The following is a 16,651-nucleotide window of genomic DNA, read 5'->3' on the forward strand; positions in this document are numbered from 1 at the left end:
ATCTCTACCTACGTAGTTAGTGGAGACTAATAATACTACTAATAATAAGAATGGTAATAATAATAATAATAATAATAATAATAATAATAATAATAATAACGGTAATAACAGTAACAAGAACTCTGTAACTGCCTTGCGGACAGTCACTAGTCTCCATCTACTGTTTCTTACAATGACCTTGACTCTGTTGGAGAGATTTGTAATTTATTTTCCATCAGCAATAGCCCAAACCAGGACACATAACTTGGGCAGGTCAGATTCCTTGCTCAGGTTCCACTGAAATCTCTAGTAGACACGACCCGTCCACTGTGCACTGTGCATAAAGCATTTGGATTTTTTTTTCCTATAAACAATGCCCCATGCCAGGACACATAACCTGGGACCTTCAGATTCCTTGAACAGTCTCCGGTTCTACTGGAATCGTCGCGAGACTCTGAAGCTGGAATAATAATACTAGCGAAGACAGTAGTCTCCACCTATGTAATAGGTAGAGACTAATGATGATAATAATAAAAATAATAATAATAATAATAATAATAATAATTATTATTATTATTATTATTATTATTATTATAACAATACTAATACTGTAGTGCATGTACTGATTTACAACCATCGACTTACGTAAAAAGAATCGTCCTCTCCGCTAGATCAGTGATGTTCCCAAGACTGGTGGCTGCATCCTTGTCTCTCCTTTTGGGATAATTTGTGGCCTCGATATTCCAACCACACAAATCTCCATCCTCGAAAGTGCACGTGAGGTCCACTATTATATTAGGAGAAAGACAAGTAATATTAAATACAGGTATATAAGTATTTTTAATTGTACCCCGTTGCTATATTCTTGTGTTATTCATGCAATCTATGTCGATTTTCAGGTTATACTATGATAGTCTCTATTCTCCTTTCACACTTTCCTGTAAAATGTCCACGCCAGTTTTTCTATACGGCGTGGTGTTCTTTCTGACTTTTTCCTGCCGGCTTCGGCTGGAGGGTTTGGAGGGCGGGGGAGAGCCTTCTTCTTTGCTATCCTTATCTCATTCTAGTAGTTCAGTTACTCTTCTAGGAGCTGCCTAGCATGGGCCAACAGGCCTACTGCAGTTATCCTCTCTTCTTATGTTCTTATGATATTAAATAGACATGGGAAGCAAACACGAGGACATTGATGGATAGCTTGTGAAATAAATCGTTACGGAAGAGGTGCTAAAGAGTTTCCATACCCGACGAAAATACGGACCCAAATGAACTTGATCCGACAATGTAATATCGAAAACACACCAGGCACAGAAGAAATTGTTTACCTTATAAAAATTAAAAACTATATTATTCAGTATTATGTCTCATCATCAGTTATTCCAGACAAATTTTGCAATGATCAGAAAAGACCCTGTGTGGTATTCTCTTTGCCTACAAGTTTGCTTAGAAAACTAGTAAACCCCGACACAGCGTAGAGGAAGTGTGTCGCCCCATCCAGTTGAAAATTGTACTTCACATCCCTCTGCAACTTCACTTTCCTTTGCAGCTTCACTTCCCTTTGCAATTTCATTTCCCTCAGCAACTTGACCACAGTGAAAGGGTGGAGGCCGGAACGCAAATTTCCGTTCTGTAAGCAATTTTTCCACTGCGTGCAAAGTTAATTTTCCTAGGATGATAACATAATTTGTGTACTCTTGGTTAATATAACTTGATACTAATAAAGCAAACCTAACCTTACCTAGACTTTCCTGGATTAAAAAGAGTGCCAAAATGGGACACAAGGGACATTTGCAGGCCGGACGAACATTCTGGATAATAAAAAGGGGAGGGGGAGGGGGCTTGACTTCGGAAGAAACTTTACTGTATTTTACTGAAAAGAGTTAAGCAAAGAATGATGATTCTGCTAAGAAGGGGAAAACAGAGTGATGCCAGATTGATGTAAATTTCTGTTCCAGTGCGTCCGAGTTTTAGGACATGCACTTTCATCAGTCTGAGAGTTCTGAAATAGTGCTATAAGGCAAAATTTGTTATTCTGCTTATGAAAGTGCTGCGGACATTCAGCCCACTAGTGTAAAGTGTTATGTGTGGGACTTCCATGAGCGTGAGGTCCCTGTAAGCTTAGGGATCAAGAACAGTTTCTATATTTGCATATTGGTTATTCAGGCATTAGACAATTTACTTCTTGTTATCCCATGACTTTATGTTACTCATACAATCTGCACAAGGCTTTATTCATCTCAGAAGACGATACTTAAACTGAAAGGAGTTTCACAAAACCTTTACTCCTCACCATTATGATGCTCTCCCAACATGGTTATAATAGTGTGGTTGCATAAAATATTATAAGTATAAATGACGTCTTCGGACCGAAAGGGTTGGTTAGTACCGTGAGCTCTGCAGATATAACTTCAAACACTCATACTTACCACATCCCTCCTCATCACTGTCATCAGAGTAAGGACAGTCGACGGCAAAGTTGCATCGCTTGGTGAGAGGAAGGCAGTAGCCGTCTTTGCACTTAAACTCATCCTCGGTGCAGTTCCGTGGACTGAATGTTGGCATCGGTGTTGTTGTGACGTTTGACAGCCTGAACATAAAAAAAGAGAATCATTTAGTAGAATCATACACCTAGTTGGCAGGCGATGGCAATCATCATCCCCTAACGTGATGTAGTGCTGCCTACTTCATCCTTCACCTTTATCATTTTTTATCTGTGCCTGCCCTTCTCTCTTCCTATTTCTTCCATCCTTCTTTATATTGCTCATATTTCCACTTCAGGTGACTCTGCACTGAGTGGGAAGCCTCATGGTTTCCTGTAACCCAGGAAACCATTAACGAAGCTGGATAGTAACCATGTACTCGTATCTACATTACGGGGGTAAGTGGAGCCTACGATAGTGCTCCTGTTATCTGGGTGGAGAGACGCAAGTGCGGCGTCATCCAGGAACCAAACCTCCACACTCTTCCTCGTGTCTCGCTGTGGTTAGGCACTGTCTCCCGCAGGGGAACATAGCTTCACTGCAAAGGACGACCCTGTAGGGAAGGTTGCTTGCCTGCGGCTGATGGGTCTGCTCGGCCAGACAGACCGGGGTTACTGAACAACAACAGAAGCAGTTATACACGCAGATATCAGTTTATTCCGTATATAAGAGTATTGTAGCACACTGCTTATTTTCGCTTGAGGAAAATACCCGAAGAAATGTTAGTCTTGAAAATGTGCAGTGATACAGGTTAAGTACACACTGAGAAGTGCTATCATTTTAGAAGGATCCTGTATGTTGAATCATAGAGCAAGGTATCATTATGACGCTGTGTTCACTATACTGTGACATCAGAATTATATACGGTGAGACTTGTATAACTGTCAGCTCACCTGCAGTCTGGATGGAATACAAAGTCATCCAGGGCCACTGTTCCAACATGGTCCTTCTTTGAAAAACCTTCAAGTATGATCTGGAAGAAGCCATCAGTCGGCATCATCTCTGGCAGCAGTGTAGCTTCTCGCCAGATGCTGAATGAGTGAGATTCTGGGGCTTGTAAGTTTAGCACTCTGGATGTTGTCCCGTCCTCAGTCCTGAAAAAATATACACCCTACATTCCCCTGAACTGATGATGGCCGTCTAAGCAAATCCTCTTAATGTAGAATGTTAGACGTGGAATGTTAGACGTGGAATGTCAGATGTGGTCAGCCTGTCTTCCACATTGCAAAGTGAAGTCAGGAATGCTAGGGAAAAGTCAGACATCATCATCATCATCATCATCATCACATGCATCTGAAATTATTGTCAGTCTCTAAAGGCTCGTTCACACCTTTGCACTCAGTTCTGATAATAAGAATCTAAGATTGAGGTGCATGCAATTCAGGACTCTAGACGCTGCTTCATCCTCAATCCCGTAAATATTATAACACTCTTAGACGAATCCTTGTTCACGTAGGAGGCTTCGTAGCACCTCTTCCTTAGCGATATACTCTCCATGTTATCTCTTAACATTTTATTGTATGTTATTTTTATTACTTTCATATCAACATCGTTTGCATCAATAATATGTAGGATGATATTCAGGTACAATGTCCAGATTAAATCGCTAACAAAGACATGTTACGAATTCACCTAATTCACCAGAACTAAAATCAGGGAATGAATGAGACTCGAGTGTTTGTAGGTACACTCAAGGGCAAAGGTTCGTCTAACATTTCACCTTCGTTGCTTCCTACTTCCTCTATTGGCTAGTATTCCTAAGCTGAGAGAGGACTGGTATGTTTTTGTGCCCATAGATGATGCTCTTTGATATGATGCGTCAGGGAGGAAACTGATGGACATGACCTTGAAGTAGATGCAATGGAACAGTAGGCTAGCTTTTGTTCCTGCCTGTAGTGCACTCTAGACGGTGTTCTGACCTTAGTCCTATAAACATCATAACAGTACATTCCAGTAAAGCACGAGACTCAGGTGCTACAGATAAACATTACAACACTACCTTATACTGAACGTTTAATATTTGTGCCTCTGTTACCTAAGCATCACAGCACTACATAACACTGAACGTATGAGACGCAGGCGCTTCGGTTATATAAACGTCATAGCACTACATTCCACTGAACGTATAACTTAGTTGCTTCAGGTATATCAACATAATTCCAGTGAATGAAGGAGACCCAGGTGCCTCATTTCATAGCACACTAAATGAATGAGTCTCAGGCGTCTTGTCCTGGAACCACCGTAACATTATATGCCCTGCAAATAAACAAGAATGGTGAAGGAAGCTAAAACTCGAAATTCAGCTTCATACCTACATGACATTTAGCCATCTGGTTGTATTCTCTGACCAGATTGTACACATATAAGTTGAAAAGAGGTGAGGCTGTATGGCGTGAAGATCTGAAAATCTGATTTAATACACTTAACAATAAAGTCAGGGAAAACACACACACACACATACACACACACACACACACACACACACACACACACACACACACACACACACACACACACACACATAACCAAAAATTCTTTTTCTTTTCAAGGATCATTAATCCGAACATTCAGTAGAACTCATTTCCAAAGTAAGATTTTCCATTAATATGGAAATATGTATACTTACTTAATAAGCACAGACAGATTGCCAAAATTAGCTCCATAAAAATTGTAGTAGAAAGTAAAGGAGCAATTCGACTCAGCCTTTAGAAGACGACTGATGAGTGTGGCTGTCTGATCAGAGGCGTCTGGGATCTCCAGGTATAAGTAGCTTCCCAGGGGACTCCAGTAAGTGTGATCATAGTTGGGGGCGACACCTGCCGACAACGAGGTACAATGAATACTATATATCGCTCCGTGGACTGTACATCATCATCATCATCATCATCATCATCATCATCACACTTTCGGGAATCCCTAAGGGTGGGTAGAATCCAGACACAGGGACAGGAAAGCGAAGCAGAAAAGAAAATATCAACAATCAGCTGAATACTCACTGACATATCCATTCCTTTATCTTTCGTTCCTTCGTAATTCTCAACCCCACTTCACTCACAAAATGGTCAACAGAAAATACATTTAATGACACCTGTGGAGCAAAGAGCATTCCGTCAACTGATAGGTAAATAAAGGGGATGCAGCCTCTTTTCTGTGACTCTCGATACACTTTTTATAAATCAGTTTCTGGCATACATCATTTCCTTCGCTTATTCAACTTCCATATCACGTTTTCTCATATGTTCATTTACCATACGCCATCTTCTCGGCCTTTCACCCAGCATCCTACCTTCAGAATTTTTATTTAATCACTCTGTTTGCATCCATCCTCACTATCTAAACATCCAGTCTAATCACACACTTTTCTGTCTTGTAATATACACACTTCCATACTGAACGTTTATTTATTTTTTATTTTTTTACGAATCGCAGTCATTATATTCCTCTCCATACACAACCCACTTATATTCCTCACTCTTCGTATTTTTTCTTTTATATACTTATACAAAGTTCTCACTCCCACACGTTGTTCACATTAACCCCTTCAATCTGATGACTCTTTTTTATTTTTTGCTATCTCCTCAGGATTCTACTCGGCTCAGGGTAGACTTTTTGAACTTAAGGTTAGATATACTCATTCTTCCAATCATTGTAGAATTAATCCCTATAATGAATAACAAAATGTTGGTGACGGTAAAAAAAAAAAAAAATCGGAGTGAATGGGTGAAAAGGCCACCATGCACACCTTTTGCAACCTCTACATTTAATTTTGTATTCTGTATCAAGGTATTCATAGTATCAGACACTTTATTTAACTGAATCGACCCCTCTGCCCACTTTGTTTTCACACACATCAGATTCATCACATCAGCATTGTTCTCCACTTTGCATCCATCACAGCACTCAGGCAGCTATACTTCTTCCATCAGGTCTAATCATTTTCATCAAAATATCAAACAGGGAGTCACATTTCTCAACAACCATTCCTTATATTAGACCTGCATTAACTTCACTCCTTGCCGCTCACAGACACCCACAAAACTCTGAATCAGGCTGAAAGGTCAAGCCAAACGCTTTACTCGGAAAAGATGTGACATACAACTTTGGCTGCTTCTGGGGTCAATACAATTTCTGAACAGCGAATGAGTCAGTGAAGCTGGTGGAACGATGACGTGGAAGAAGCTGGCACATATCACTTCATAGACTGACTTCTGAGCTTTATAAACTGACTTCTGAGCTTTATAGACTGACTTCTGAGCTTTATAGACTGACTTCTGAGCTTTATAGGCTGACTTCTGAACTTGTAGACTGACTTTTGAGTTTACACACTGACTTTTAAGCTGTTTAGACTGACTTTTGAGTTTTATAGATTGACTTCTGAGCATTATAGACTGACTTCTGATCTTATAGACTAATTGGGCTTTATAGACTGACTTTTAAGCTTTACTGACTGACTTTGAGCTTCATAGACTGACTTCGAGCTTTATAGACTGACTTCTGAGCATTACAGACTGACTGAGCTTTACAGACTGGCTTCTGAGCTTTATAGACTGACTTCGAGCTTTATAGACTGACTTTTAAGCTTTATAGACTGACTTCTGAGCATTATAGGCTGATTTTTTTAGCTTTATAGACTGATTTCTAAGCTTTATAGACTGACTTCTGAGCTTTCTAGACTGACTTCTAAGCTTCATAGACTGATTGAGCTTTATAGACTGACTTTTGAGCTTTGTAGACTGACTTCTGATCTTATAGACTAACTGGGCTTTAAAGACTGACTTTTGAGCTTTACTGACTGACTTTGAGCTTTACTGACTGACTTTGAGCTTTATAGACTGACTTCTAAGCTTTATAGACTGACTTCTAAGCTTTATAGACTGACTTCTAAGCTTTATAGACTGACTTCTAAGCTTTATAGACTGACTTCTAAGCTTTATAGACTGACTTCTAAGCTTTATAGACTGACTTCTGAGTTAAAGGCTGAACTGAGCTTTACAGACTGACTACTGAGCTTTCCTATAGCTAGTTTTTTTTTTTTTTTTTTTTTTTTTGACAGAACATGAACACTCCCTTAACTTGAATACAATGATATGTTGTGATTGCGTGAGTGTAGATGAGTTATGAATTGCAGACGACTCCTTGGTTACTAATAAAAACAATCCTCCAATTTTACAACACTTGGCCACCAACTGAGCTGAAAGAGGTTAATATTCTTCGTCAGGTTCAAGTAATCGAGGCACGGAACTGTCAGAAGTGTATTATTACCCACGGTGTGTAACTATATGGAGATCTTGATGAGAAATTAAAGAAAATCAGAGAGAAAAAGAAAAGAAAAAAAGAACCAGGGAAACATATTTTCTACTAAAGTTGGTGATTCAGTGGAGGAACTAACATAATCTGGTGCTTATGTTACAAGCAAAGTGGGAAACCAGTCAATGTACAGAATGCCTAAAACTTAAAAGACAAGGTATAAAATAAAATCATCTTTACACACATCCTAGGAATTCTGTAGATTTCCGAGGTTGTTTTTGGCAACGTGTGAAACGACCACACTGTAGCAAACCGGTAAATTGTGTAATCAGTATTTTTTTTTACGTTAAGTTAATTTAGGCTGCGGTTAGGGTAGGCTGAGATAATCTAGGTTAAGTTTAGTTTTGATTAGGCTAGGTTAGTAAGGTTCGATTAGGTTAGATTAATTTAGATAAACGCTTAATATAAATTAGCGTTCTTCTAAATTGTCTTAACTCATCCTGACCTAACTTAACCTAACTTAAACTTAACCTAGATTATCCCAACCTAACCCTCCTGTTTTCTATTATACTATACTTTACAAAAAAAAAAAAAAAAAGATGCAGACATGCTATAGAATACTTAGGCATTCTATTTAAATCCCTAGATAAAGTATATCAGGTCAGAATGAAAGAAGCTTTCATACTTTGCCACAAAACGCTAGACATTCTAAAGCATACCTAGGCATTCTATACAATATCTTAGTTTCACACAATGCCGACATCATTAATACTGTCGTCCTTAGCTACGCACCTATTGATACTGTTGAGCCAGTTCCGAGGAGCCAGTCCACATCATCGTCAACCGTGTTCTGCCCCTGAGTGAACCATCCCAGGGATCCGTCCTCAAATGTGGTGCGGTGGTAGTCTGAACACAGGTCCTCTGCCTCGTCTTCACCAGCACCACAGTCATCCACCAGATTACACAGGTCCTGCCTCGACACACACACCTGTAGATTATGCCAACACAGGGTTTGGTATCATTATATTAACTAAAGTATTCCACATCCATAATATCACCAGTAAATATTCTGCAATATAGTTAGGTTTTCATCAAAAAGGATTACAGTCATGCCCACGAGAAAGCATGATACAACAGTCAAAGAAAGATGAAACGATAACTTTGTGCTTCATCAAAAAATAACATTTTCTTCGTGTTAGTCGCAGAATTCGGTCGTGAAATATTGAATGTAGGCTTAACTGACATCAGTGGCTGGTGTAAACTGGTGCACATCAACATTAAAAGATTGATAGACAGATGCGGTCGTTTATTGAACCGTTGTGAAAAATAGATGTAAATAAATAAATAAATAAATGCTTGCATTTATGTATGTATATTATTTCATCTTAAGATAACTGTACACATGGTTTCTTTATATAATACTAAAATCATTATAGGCAAAAGAGACGAAAACTTCTTACCTTGGTTACAGGGCAAAGATAGTCCAAGGATGAACATTCCCCAACTGTCTCCTTTGGGTAATCACAGCTGTCAAATGTTGTTCCATCGATGGCGAACACTCCACCAAATCCTACAGTTTTTGAGGTGTACAGGGATAGTTGGAATGGACCCTTGTGTCTGCCAATACCGGTGTTGCTTTCTTTCCAAATGGTTCCAGTCACCGTAGCCTCGTTGAAAAGACCCAAAATGGTAAAATCATCGGCAGAGGAGTTGAGCATGAGCATGATATCTGAGCCAAGATCTTCGTCCATATAGTACCAGAAACGGAGACTGCACTCTGCCTTCGAGTTCTGGTACCAGTGAGTGAAGGCCAAGGCGACCTCAAGTTCAGGTGTGTCAGGTTCTTCATGTAGTAATAGGAAGTGACCCTCACTGTTCTCATCCGCATCTGTCATTGGACCCGTCTGATCTGTGCCCGATCCAGGGTCATTTGCCTTGGCCAAGACCCAGTTATAGTAGTCCTGTGTGACCTCCTTCCACCCACAATCATCTGCCTCAAAGTCACAGGAGACTGGACACTCTGCCTCATCACTCATGTCACCACAATCATCTCGGAAGTTACATTCATATTCGTCAGAAATGCACGTTCCGTTGTTACAGCGAAACTGATCGTCGTCGCATGTGGAAGTTGTACACTTGAAGAAGGATATGTCGTCAACAGCAACATCGCCAAGCATCTCCACACCTGCCCACGCCTCTATGACTACTTTGAAGTATCTAGTGAATATAATGGGTAAGTCCTTGTTGATCCACATGTATTCGTCATTGCCAGAAGTTTGGAATAGTATCTTGTCCTTCTTGATTAGATTCGATGATGTTTCCGTGACGTATATTCTTAGTGATGCGTTCTTGTTTTGTCTCATCATATACCAGAACCTAAAATGACATTCTCCCGCTGAAGGCATGAAACTTCTGCTACTGACTTTGGCGTTTTTTCCCTCAGACCCCTTGGGACTTTGCAGATACATGTAGTAGCCAGTTCCATTGCCATACGTGTGATCATACCCTGGGCCTGCGCCTTCAGCGATCATCTCTCCTGTCTTCCTCATCCATTCAAGATCATCCTCAGTCAACTGCTCCCAGTCACAGAAATCAGTTTCAAAGTTACATCTGTCAGGATACGACTGACACATAACTTCTGACTCGTCTGAGTTATCTCCACAGTCATTGCTGAAGTCACAAAGTTGGGTTTCATCAACACAAACGCCGTTGCTGCAGGCGAACTGTCCATCTCCGCATGCGGCTGGGTTAGGAACACTACACTGGCTGAAGTGCACATCATCAATGAGAACATGCTCAGTTTCCCACAGTTTATTTAGACTAAACTGAAGCTGCCATCCAGCATCACGGTCCATGATGCCCACCTCTTGGTACTGCCAACCACCCGATGAGTTTGAGAGCAGTTGCCACAGTGAGATCTGCATGATGTCAGTCAAGAGTGTCAGCTCAAGAATGCTGCCTTCCCCAGTTATCTTATAGTAATAGAAGCTGACAATACAAGACGCCTGTGTGTCTCCCAGCTGAACACTGATGAGATTAGCTGTCTCTTCTATGCCACTGTCCTCACCATACACTTCCATGGAGTATCCGTCTCTGTCATATGGAGTAGATTTCGCTCTAAGCCACTTATTCCTACCATTGCTGACATCTTCCCACCCACACTGTCCGTCCTCAAAGTCACACTCAGCACATAAAGCCTCATCACTTCCGTCCCGACAGTCGTCCCTGAAGTTACATACTGCTGTTGAAGGGACGCACTCTCCTGATAAACACTGAAAGCCATTTAGACAGTGATCCTCTGTGGTTGTTACTACAGGAATAGTTTCCGTAGGCAGAGATCCTTCAAACAGTGTACAGTCCTTTGTGAATGAGATATCATCAATGGCAATGACTGATTTTACTCCATTTGTGTAATTATGAGTAAAGCCAGTGAGAATGAACTCCAACACACTATTAGCAACTTGAGTGGGAGGCATCAACTCAGCCCTCTCCCACACCTGACCTACGGGGCCTGCTATAACATGGATTAAGTACTCAGGTCCATTGGAAGAATCTCTGACAGACACTACAAGCTTATCCACTCCGGGGCCAAACATGTAATAATAAAATCGAATATGGCACAGTAAAGAGAAGCTTTTAATGATCGGACTCCTTAATCTTGCAACTGTTTCACCCTGATGTTCGTCACTACTTTCAATGTAAATGAAAGAGCCAAGAGCTGAGTTGAGGGTGTGATCACGTGGTGGAATAATGTCCTGATAGTTTGGGGAACTCAGTTGCCAACTCTCACCCTCATTTTCCCAGGAACAGAAGGACTGTTCCTCAAAGTTACAACGACCCACGTACCCATCACAATTTGCCAGGTAATTATCTTCATCAGAATTATCACCGCAGTCATCAACAAAATCGCATGTGTCAAATACTGAGACACAGGCACTGTTGTTACACGCAAAATGCAGGCACATTTCATGGCCTGGCGAAGGTAAGAAGCATTCCTCAAATGCAATATCATCAATGGCAATAATGCCAACTACCTCAAAGTTTCTCTTTCCCTCAAACTGGACACTAAAATGTGTACGAATTCTTCCCACATAAGCAATACCAAACATCCACTCGTCCACCAGACTAGCTTTTATTTCAAGCATCATGGTGGTAACATCACTGACATTGTAGGAAACTGTTAAACTTCCCACACCAGAACCCGAGGAGTCTCCTGCTGCTTCGTACACCATGTACCAGAACGTCATGCGACACTCGGCATCAGAGTTAGACAGGGTGGGACTGAGGAACACAGGGGAGGTGAGGTCCTGGCCATTTGAACTCAGCGGAACCACAGCCACGTAGGAACCCTCACCAGTTTCCAATGTGTGATCAGTAGGTGGACCGAAGGTGTTATTGTCGTCCTGAGCCTCTACCACAACCCACTGCATCTGGCTATTTCCGTCCATGTTGATCCACTTGCAATGCTCGTTCTTACTCTGTTCAAAGGTACAATTGTAACCACAGAACATCTCATCTTGGCCCTGAGTGCAGTCTACAACAAAATTGCACATTTGTTCAGGAGTTACACAAGTATCTACATCACACATAACATCACATTCAGGAACTGTTGTGTTGCTGCAGTGGCTTGCTACGACATCAATATCATCAAGTGCTACAATACCTTTATTTCCGTCCTCAGACATGGCAAAGAAGAAGAGTTTGGTGGGAGATTTAGTAACATTAACATTCACATGATCAAACTTCCAATCTGCATGGATAACTTCGTCGTGTTCCCAAAGGCCTACACTTTCCTCACCTTCAGCATGCTTGATCACAGACAAACTAAGATCACCCAAGCCTTGTAAATGGAACCAAAACCTTAAGCACCAATCACCTGGATGTAACTCTTCCAGTAAAAGGGCAGCACTGCCGCCATGAGCACCATTAGTGGCGTCAAAGTAAATAAAGCCACCATAAGATGATCCTAATGTTGCATCAACCTTTGGACCATAGTCATTGCTGAGTTCATCTCCTGTTATTAACGACCAGTCTGATGTATCCTCAGAGTCATAATTCTTCCAGGCACAATAATCAGTTTCAAAGCTGCACTTCAGCGTTGATTCACAATTAACAAGTGGTTTTACATCATCCAGCCCAATAAGGGAGTTCTCATGAGACTGTCCTTCAAAAACTATAGAGTAAAATATGTCATTATTTAGAGGTATCCTGAATAAGTTCCAGTCTTCACTATACAGACCTTTTATAGTAATTAACGACAACAACGTATCTGAATCGTCAAGCTGCATGTAAACATTCATCACAGACTGATTGGCATTCATCATTCCATCAGAATACAGCCAAAATTCAACACATTTATAATCTGGGTGATAATTGTTTGTGTATAATAAGGCCGTTCCTTCCCCTTGCAACCTAAGATAGTGACCATAGGTTGTGTACCTGGTGTGATCCATTTGTGGACCGAAATTGTCATCTTTCTCCATCAGGGAGGATACTCGTTCCCAGTCAAGCTCATCCTCCAGCGACTGCTCAAAGTTGCACATTCCTTCCTCAAAGTCACATACACTTCCAGTGTGGCAGAAGTTGAAATCCAAGATGATATCGTCCACAGCGATATCTCCTCTGGTGCCCTGACTCGGAAACACTTCCACAACCATCTGTCCAGTGTATTCCAGGTAGTCCAAGTTTACCTGTGCTTGGCTCCAGCCTCTGCCTTGCTCATGAGTACGTCGCCAGACGGATATGCTGGTGCTGGAACCTGACGGCAACACCAGTACCACCAGGGACCCGATGTCAGGCCCGTGCATGTGGTACCAGAAGGACAGACACGCGCCACTCAGCCCGATGTCAATGTTGGGGCTTATCAGTCTGGCAGAGACCGACTCCTGATTTGCTGTGCTAACTAAAATGTAGTGTCCCTGATCATTTTGCAGGGTGTGATCAGCATCAGGCCCTGTGCCCTCAGTGGGTGAGGCTCCCTGTTTATACTCCCAATCCAGTCCGTCATCGGTGTCCTGGCTCCAGTTACATGTTGGACTCTTCTCATCTTCAAAGTCACAGTCATACAGTGAAGGTGTGTGTGTGGGAACTGGGGTGGTGGTCAAAGAGGGAGGAGTGATGGGTCTACAGTCTGATGAAAACATTATATCATCTAAAGCCACAGCACTAGAACCAGAGGCTGCAATGTCTTCATCAGCATTAATATCAAACATTATCTGGTATGTTTCGGATACAATGCTAGTCTGTACAGTAACCTCCTCCCATAAGTAGAGTAAGGTTGAATTTTTGACCTGTGTAAGAACTATGTCGCCTCCTTCCCCTATCAAGATAACACTGAGCGTGACATCAGCTACACCTTGCATCGTATACCAAAAACTTAGACAACCAAGACTAGCCGGAACCTGACCTCCATACAGTTTGGCATTGTCCCCCTTCACCTTGTCTGCCAGATCTATTGCCATGTAGTGTCCAGTCTCATAGTTTATGGTGTGGTCGACAAGAATACTTCCTCCTTCCTCGCCGGATGTTCTTACCCAGTCTAGTGTATCTCTTCCATCATTGACATTGAACCATTCACACATGTCGTACTCAAAGTTGCATTCATGAGGTCTTGGGCATGAATCTGGCTTGAACACCACGTCATCAATTGCAATAATAGCTCCGGTGTTTGCTCCTGTTGTGCCTTCAAAAAATGTAGAAAACCTGTGTACATCAGATATTGTTGCCTCCCCAAGAGACCACATCGCATATGCATTGCCTTCTTGTGTCCAGATTGGTACAGGAGTGTCAATACTCTCCTCATTTTTAAGATAAATCTTTAAGGATCCGACATTGTCTTCTTCCATGTGATACCAGAATCTGAGGCACTGCGAGCCCACAATGTTATACACAGGCGAGACCAAGTAACCAGTGTCGTTTTTCTTACCCGTTGGCATCAGGTAGCCATAGTAGCCCATCTCACTGTCAGTTGTGTGATCTACAGATGGGCCTCCCGTCATGTCCATTCTTCGGCTTCTTTCCCACATTGTGTTGCCTAATGGGTTGGGGGTCCAGTCACAAAAGTCTACTTCAAAGTCACATCCCTCAGACAGTACTTTGGAGGTCATCTTAATATCATCTACAGCCAGTGTTCCTGTGCCTACTTCTCCCCATTCCGCCTCTAATATCATTGAGTAATCATAGCTGTTTTCAAGCTCAACCTCATACAAGAGCCATGCGTCGTCTTGTGAGTCTTCTATATCAAAGTATACCATAATATCTCCACTACTTTTGTTTTTCTGAAGGATTCTAAACCTTCCAACATTTTCACCATAAAAGTAGTACCACAGGGTAAAGATATGTTTACTGGAGGTTGATTTAAACTGAACAACACTCTCCATCCGAGCTTTGTCTCCCTTGGTGGCTCCAGTGTAGCTAAAGTCAACAAAGATGTAGTTGGCAGCACCCGTGGTATGGTCAGGCAGAACTTGGTCTTCAGTGCTGCTCCTCCTCCAGTCCTGTTGGTCATCAGCGGACTGACGCCACATGCACAGTCCACGGTTATAGGTGGGATCGTCGAAGTTGCAGTCCAGACCCACAAGGTCATCATTGCAGCTAAACCATTCAACGTCATCAACAGCAAGGACAGAGTTAGAATCTGCCCACTGAGCTCCTTCATCAAACACTGGCACGGCCTCAAGAGTTAAGTAGTAATTCTTTTGAACGTAAGGCAATGAAGTAATCGTTTTCTGCCACATCTCTTCAGTAGCATTTAAGGAAGATATGTTGAAAAGAAGGTTGTGTGTACCCAGCTCATCATAATTGTAATACAGTATAAATTGAACATTGCTATTCTTCTTGAAATATACCCACATATGGAACTCACAGTAAGGACCTCCATCTTGAAGTACCTCTGGGCTCTTCAGTATTGCAGCTTTGTCTCCATCACCATCTGAACCTACTAACTGAACAAGATGGCCTGTGCTGTTCTCAAAAGTATGGTCTATTGTGGGGTGTTCATATTCTGAAATATCACCAGCAAGTAGACGCTTCCATTTAAAAGCTCCATTGCTAACATCAGACCAAGAGCACAGTCCAAGCTCAAAGTTACATTCTCCACACTCTACTTCATCAGTGCCAGTTGAACAGTCGGTTCGCCAGTTGCAGCGTAAACTCCCAGCAATGCACTCACTTCCAGTGCCACAGTAGAATTCATTATTACTGCATGGGTTTGTTGGAGGCATGGGAGTTGTTCCAGTTGGAAGTGTTTTATTTACTATGACGCAACCACTTGAGAATGACAAGTCATCAATAGCAATATCTGTGTAGTCTTTGTTGTTGGTCACGCCCTCGATGACAAACTGGAATGACTGTTCAGAATATGATGACACAACGCCACGGTTCCAGAGCTGATCTTGGTCACCACTTCTGCCAAACGCTAACACTTTATCACCATAAACAGACCACCGTATATAAACATTCAACGCTTGCACGTTTTCTCCGTACATGTAGAAGTGGAAGCGAAGGACACATGATTCTTCTCTGCCAGCCTCCATAACTGGGCTAATGAACCAGGCTCGCTTGACACTGGCACGTCTTGAAGGTGTCTGAGTAACGTACATATACCGGCCCGACATCAGTCTGGTGGTGTGGTCCACTGGTGGACCAGTCAAGTGGCTGTACTTGCCAGCAGGAGTTGGTCCAGAGCCCACCAACCAATCTGAAACACACGTTAATAAGCTCACTGACTTACATAATGAAGGAACAGTTTTAGGTAATGTTCTGTATTATGTCTGCTCACAATAAAAACATTTTTTTTTAAGGAAAGTCAACAGTAGTTGGTTCAGTGCTCGAAGGGATTGTTTTTCCCTTCATAATGCTCAAAACTCAAAACCTGTGCGTCCATTGCACATCATCAGGGATTGGTGACAACTTTGCATTCACTCTGCTTGTGAAAACTCGATACATAC

The 16,651-nt window shown here is 41.8% G+C and overlaps 1 protein-coding gene across 1 annotated transcript in view; it reads right to left on the reverse strand.

Moving 5' to 3' along the window:
• Positions 1 to 16,651, reverse strand: part of LOC145415344 (MAM and LDL-receptor class A domain-containing protein 2-like) — a 153,255-nt gene that overhangs the window by 43,620 nt on the left and 92,984 nt on the right. Inside the window, exons 29-35 of the mRNA XM_080284620.1 lie at positions 9,164 to 16,401; positions 8,496 to 8,691; positions 5,083 to 5,272; positions 3,350 to 3,550; positions 2,403 to 2,563; positions 625 to 766; positions 172 to 184 (exon numbers count right to left, since the gene is read on the reverse strand). Coding sequence (XP_080140746.1) covers positions 172 to 184; positions 625 to 766; positions 2,403 to 2,563; positions 3,350 to 3,550; positions 5,083 to 5,272; positions 8,496 to 8,691; positions 9,164 to 16,401 — 8,141 coding nt within the window. The remainder of the gene's footprint in view (positions 1 to 171; positions 185 to 624; positions 767 to 2,402; positions 2,564 to 3,349; positions 3,551 to 5,082; positions 5,273 to 8,495; positions 8,692 to 9,163; positions 16,402 to 16,651) is intronic.

Source organism: Coenobita brevimanus, chromosome 102 (assembly GCF_032717465.1).
Source record: "Coenobita brevimanus isolate Jiangsu-jjx chromosome 102, ASM3271746v2, whole genome shotgun sequence".
NCBI classification, from domain to species: domain Eukaryota; kingdom Metazoa; phylum Arthropoda; class Malacostraca; order Decapoda; family Coenobitidae; genus Coenobita; species Coenobita brevimanus.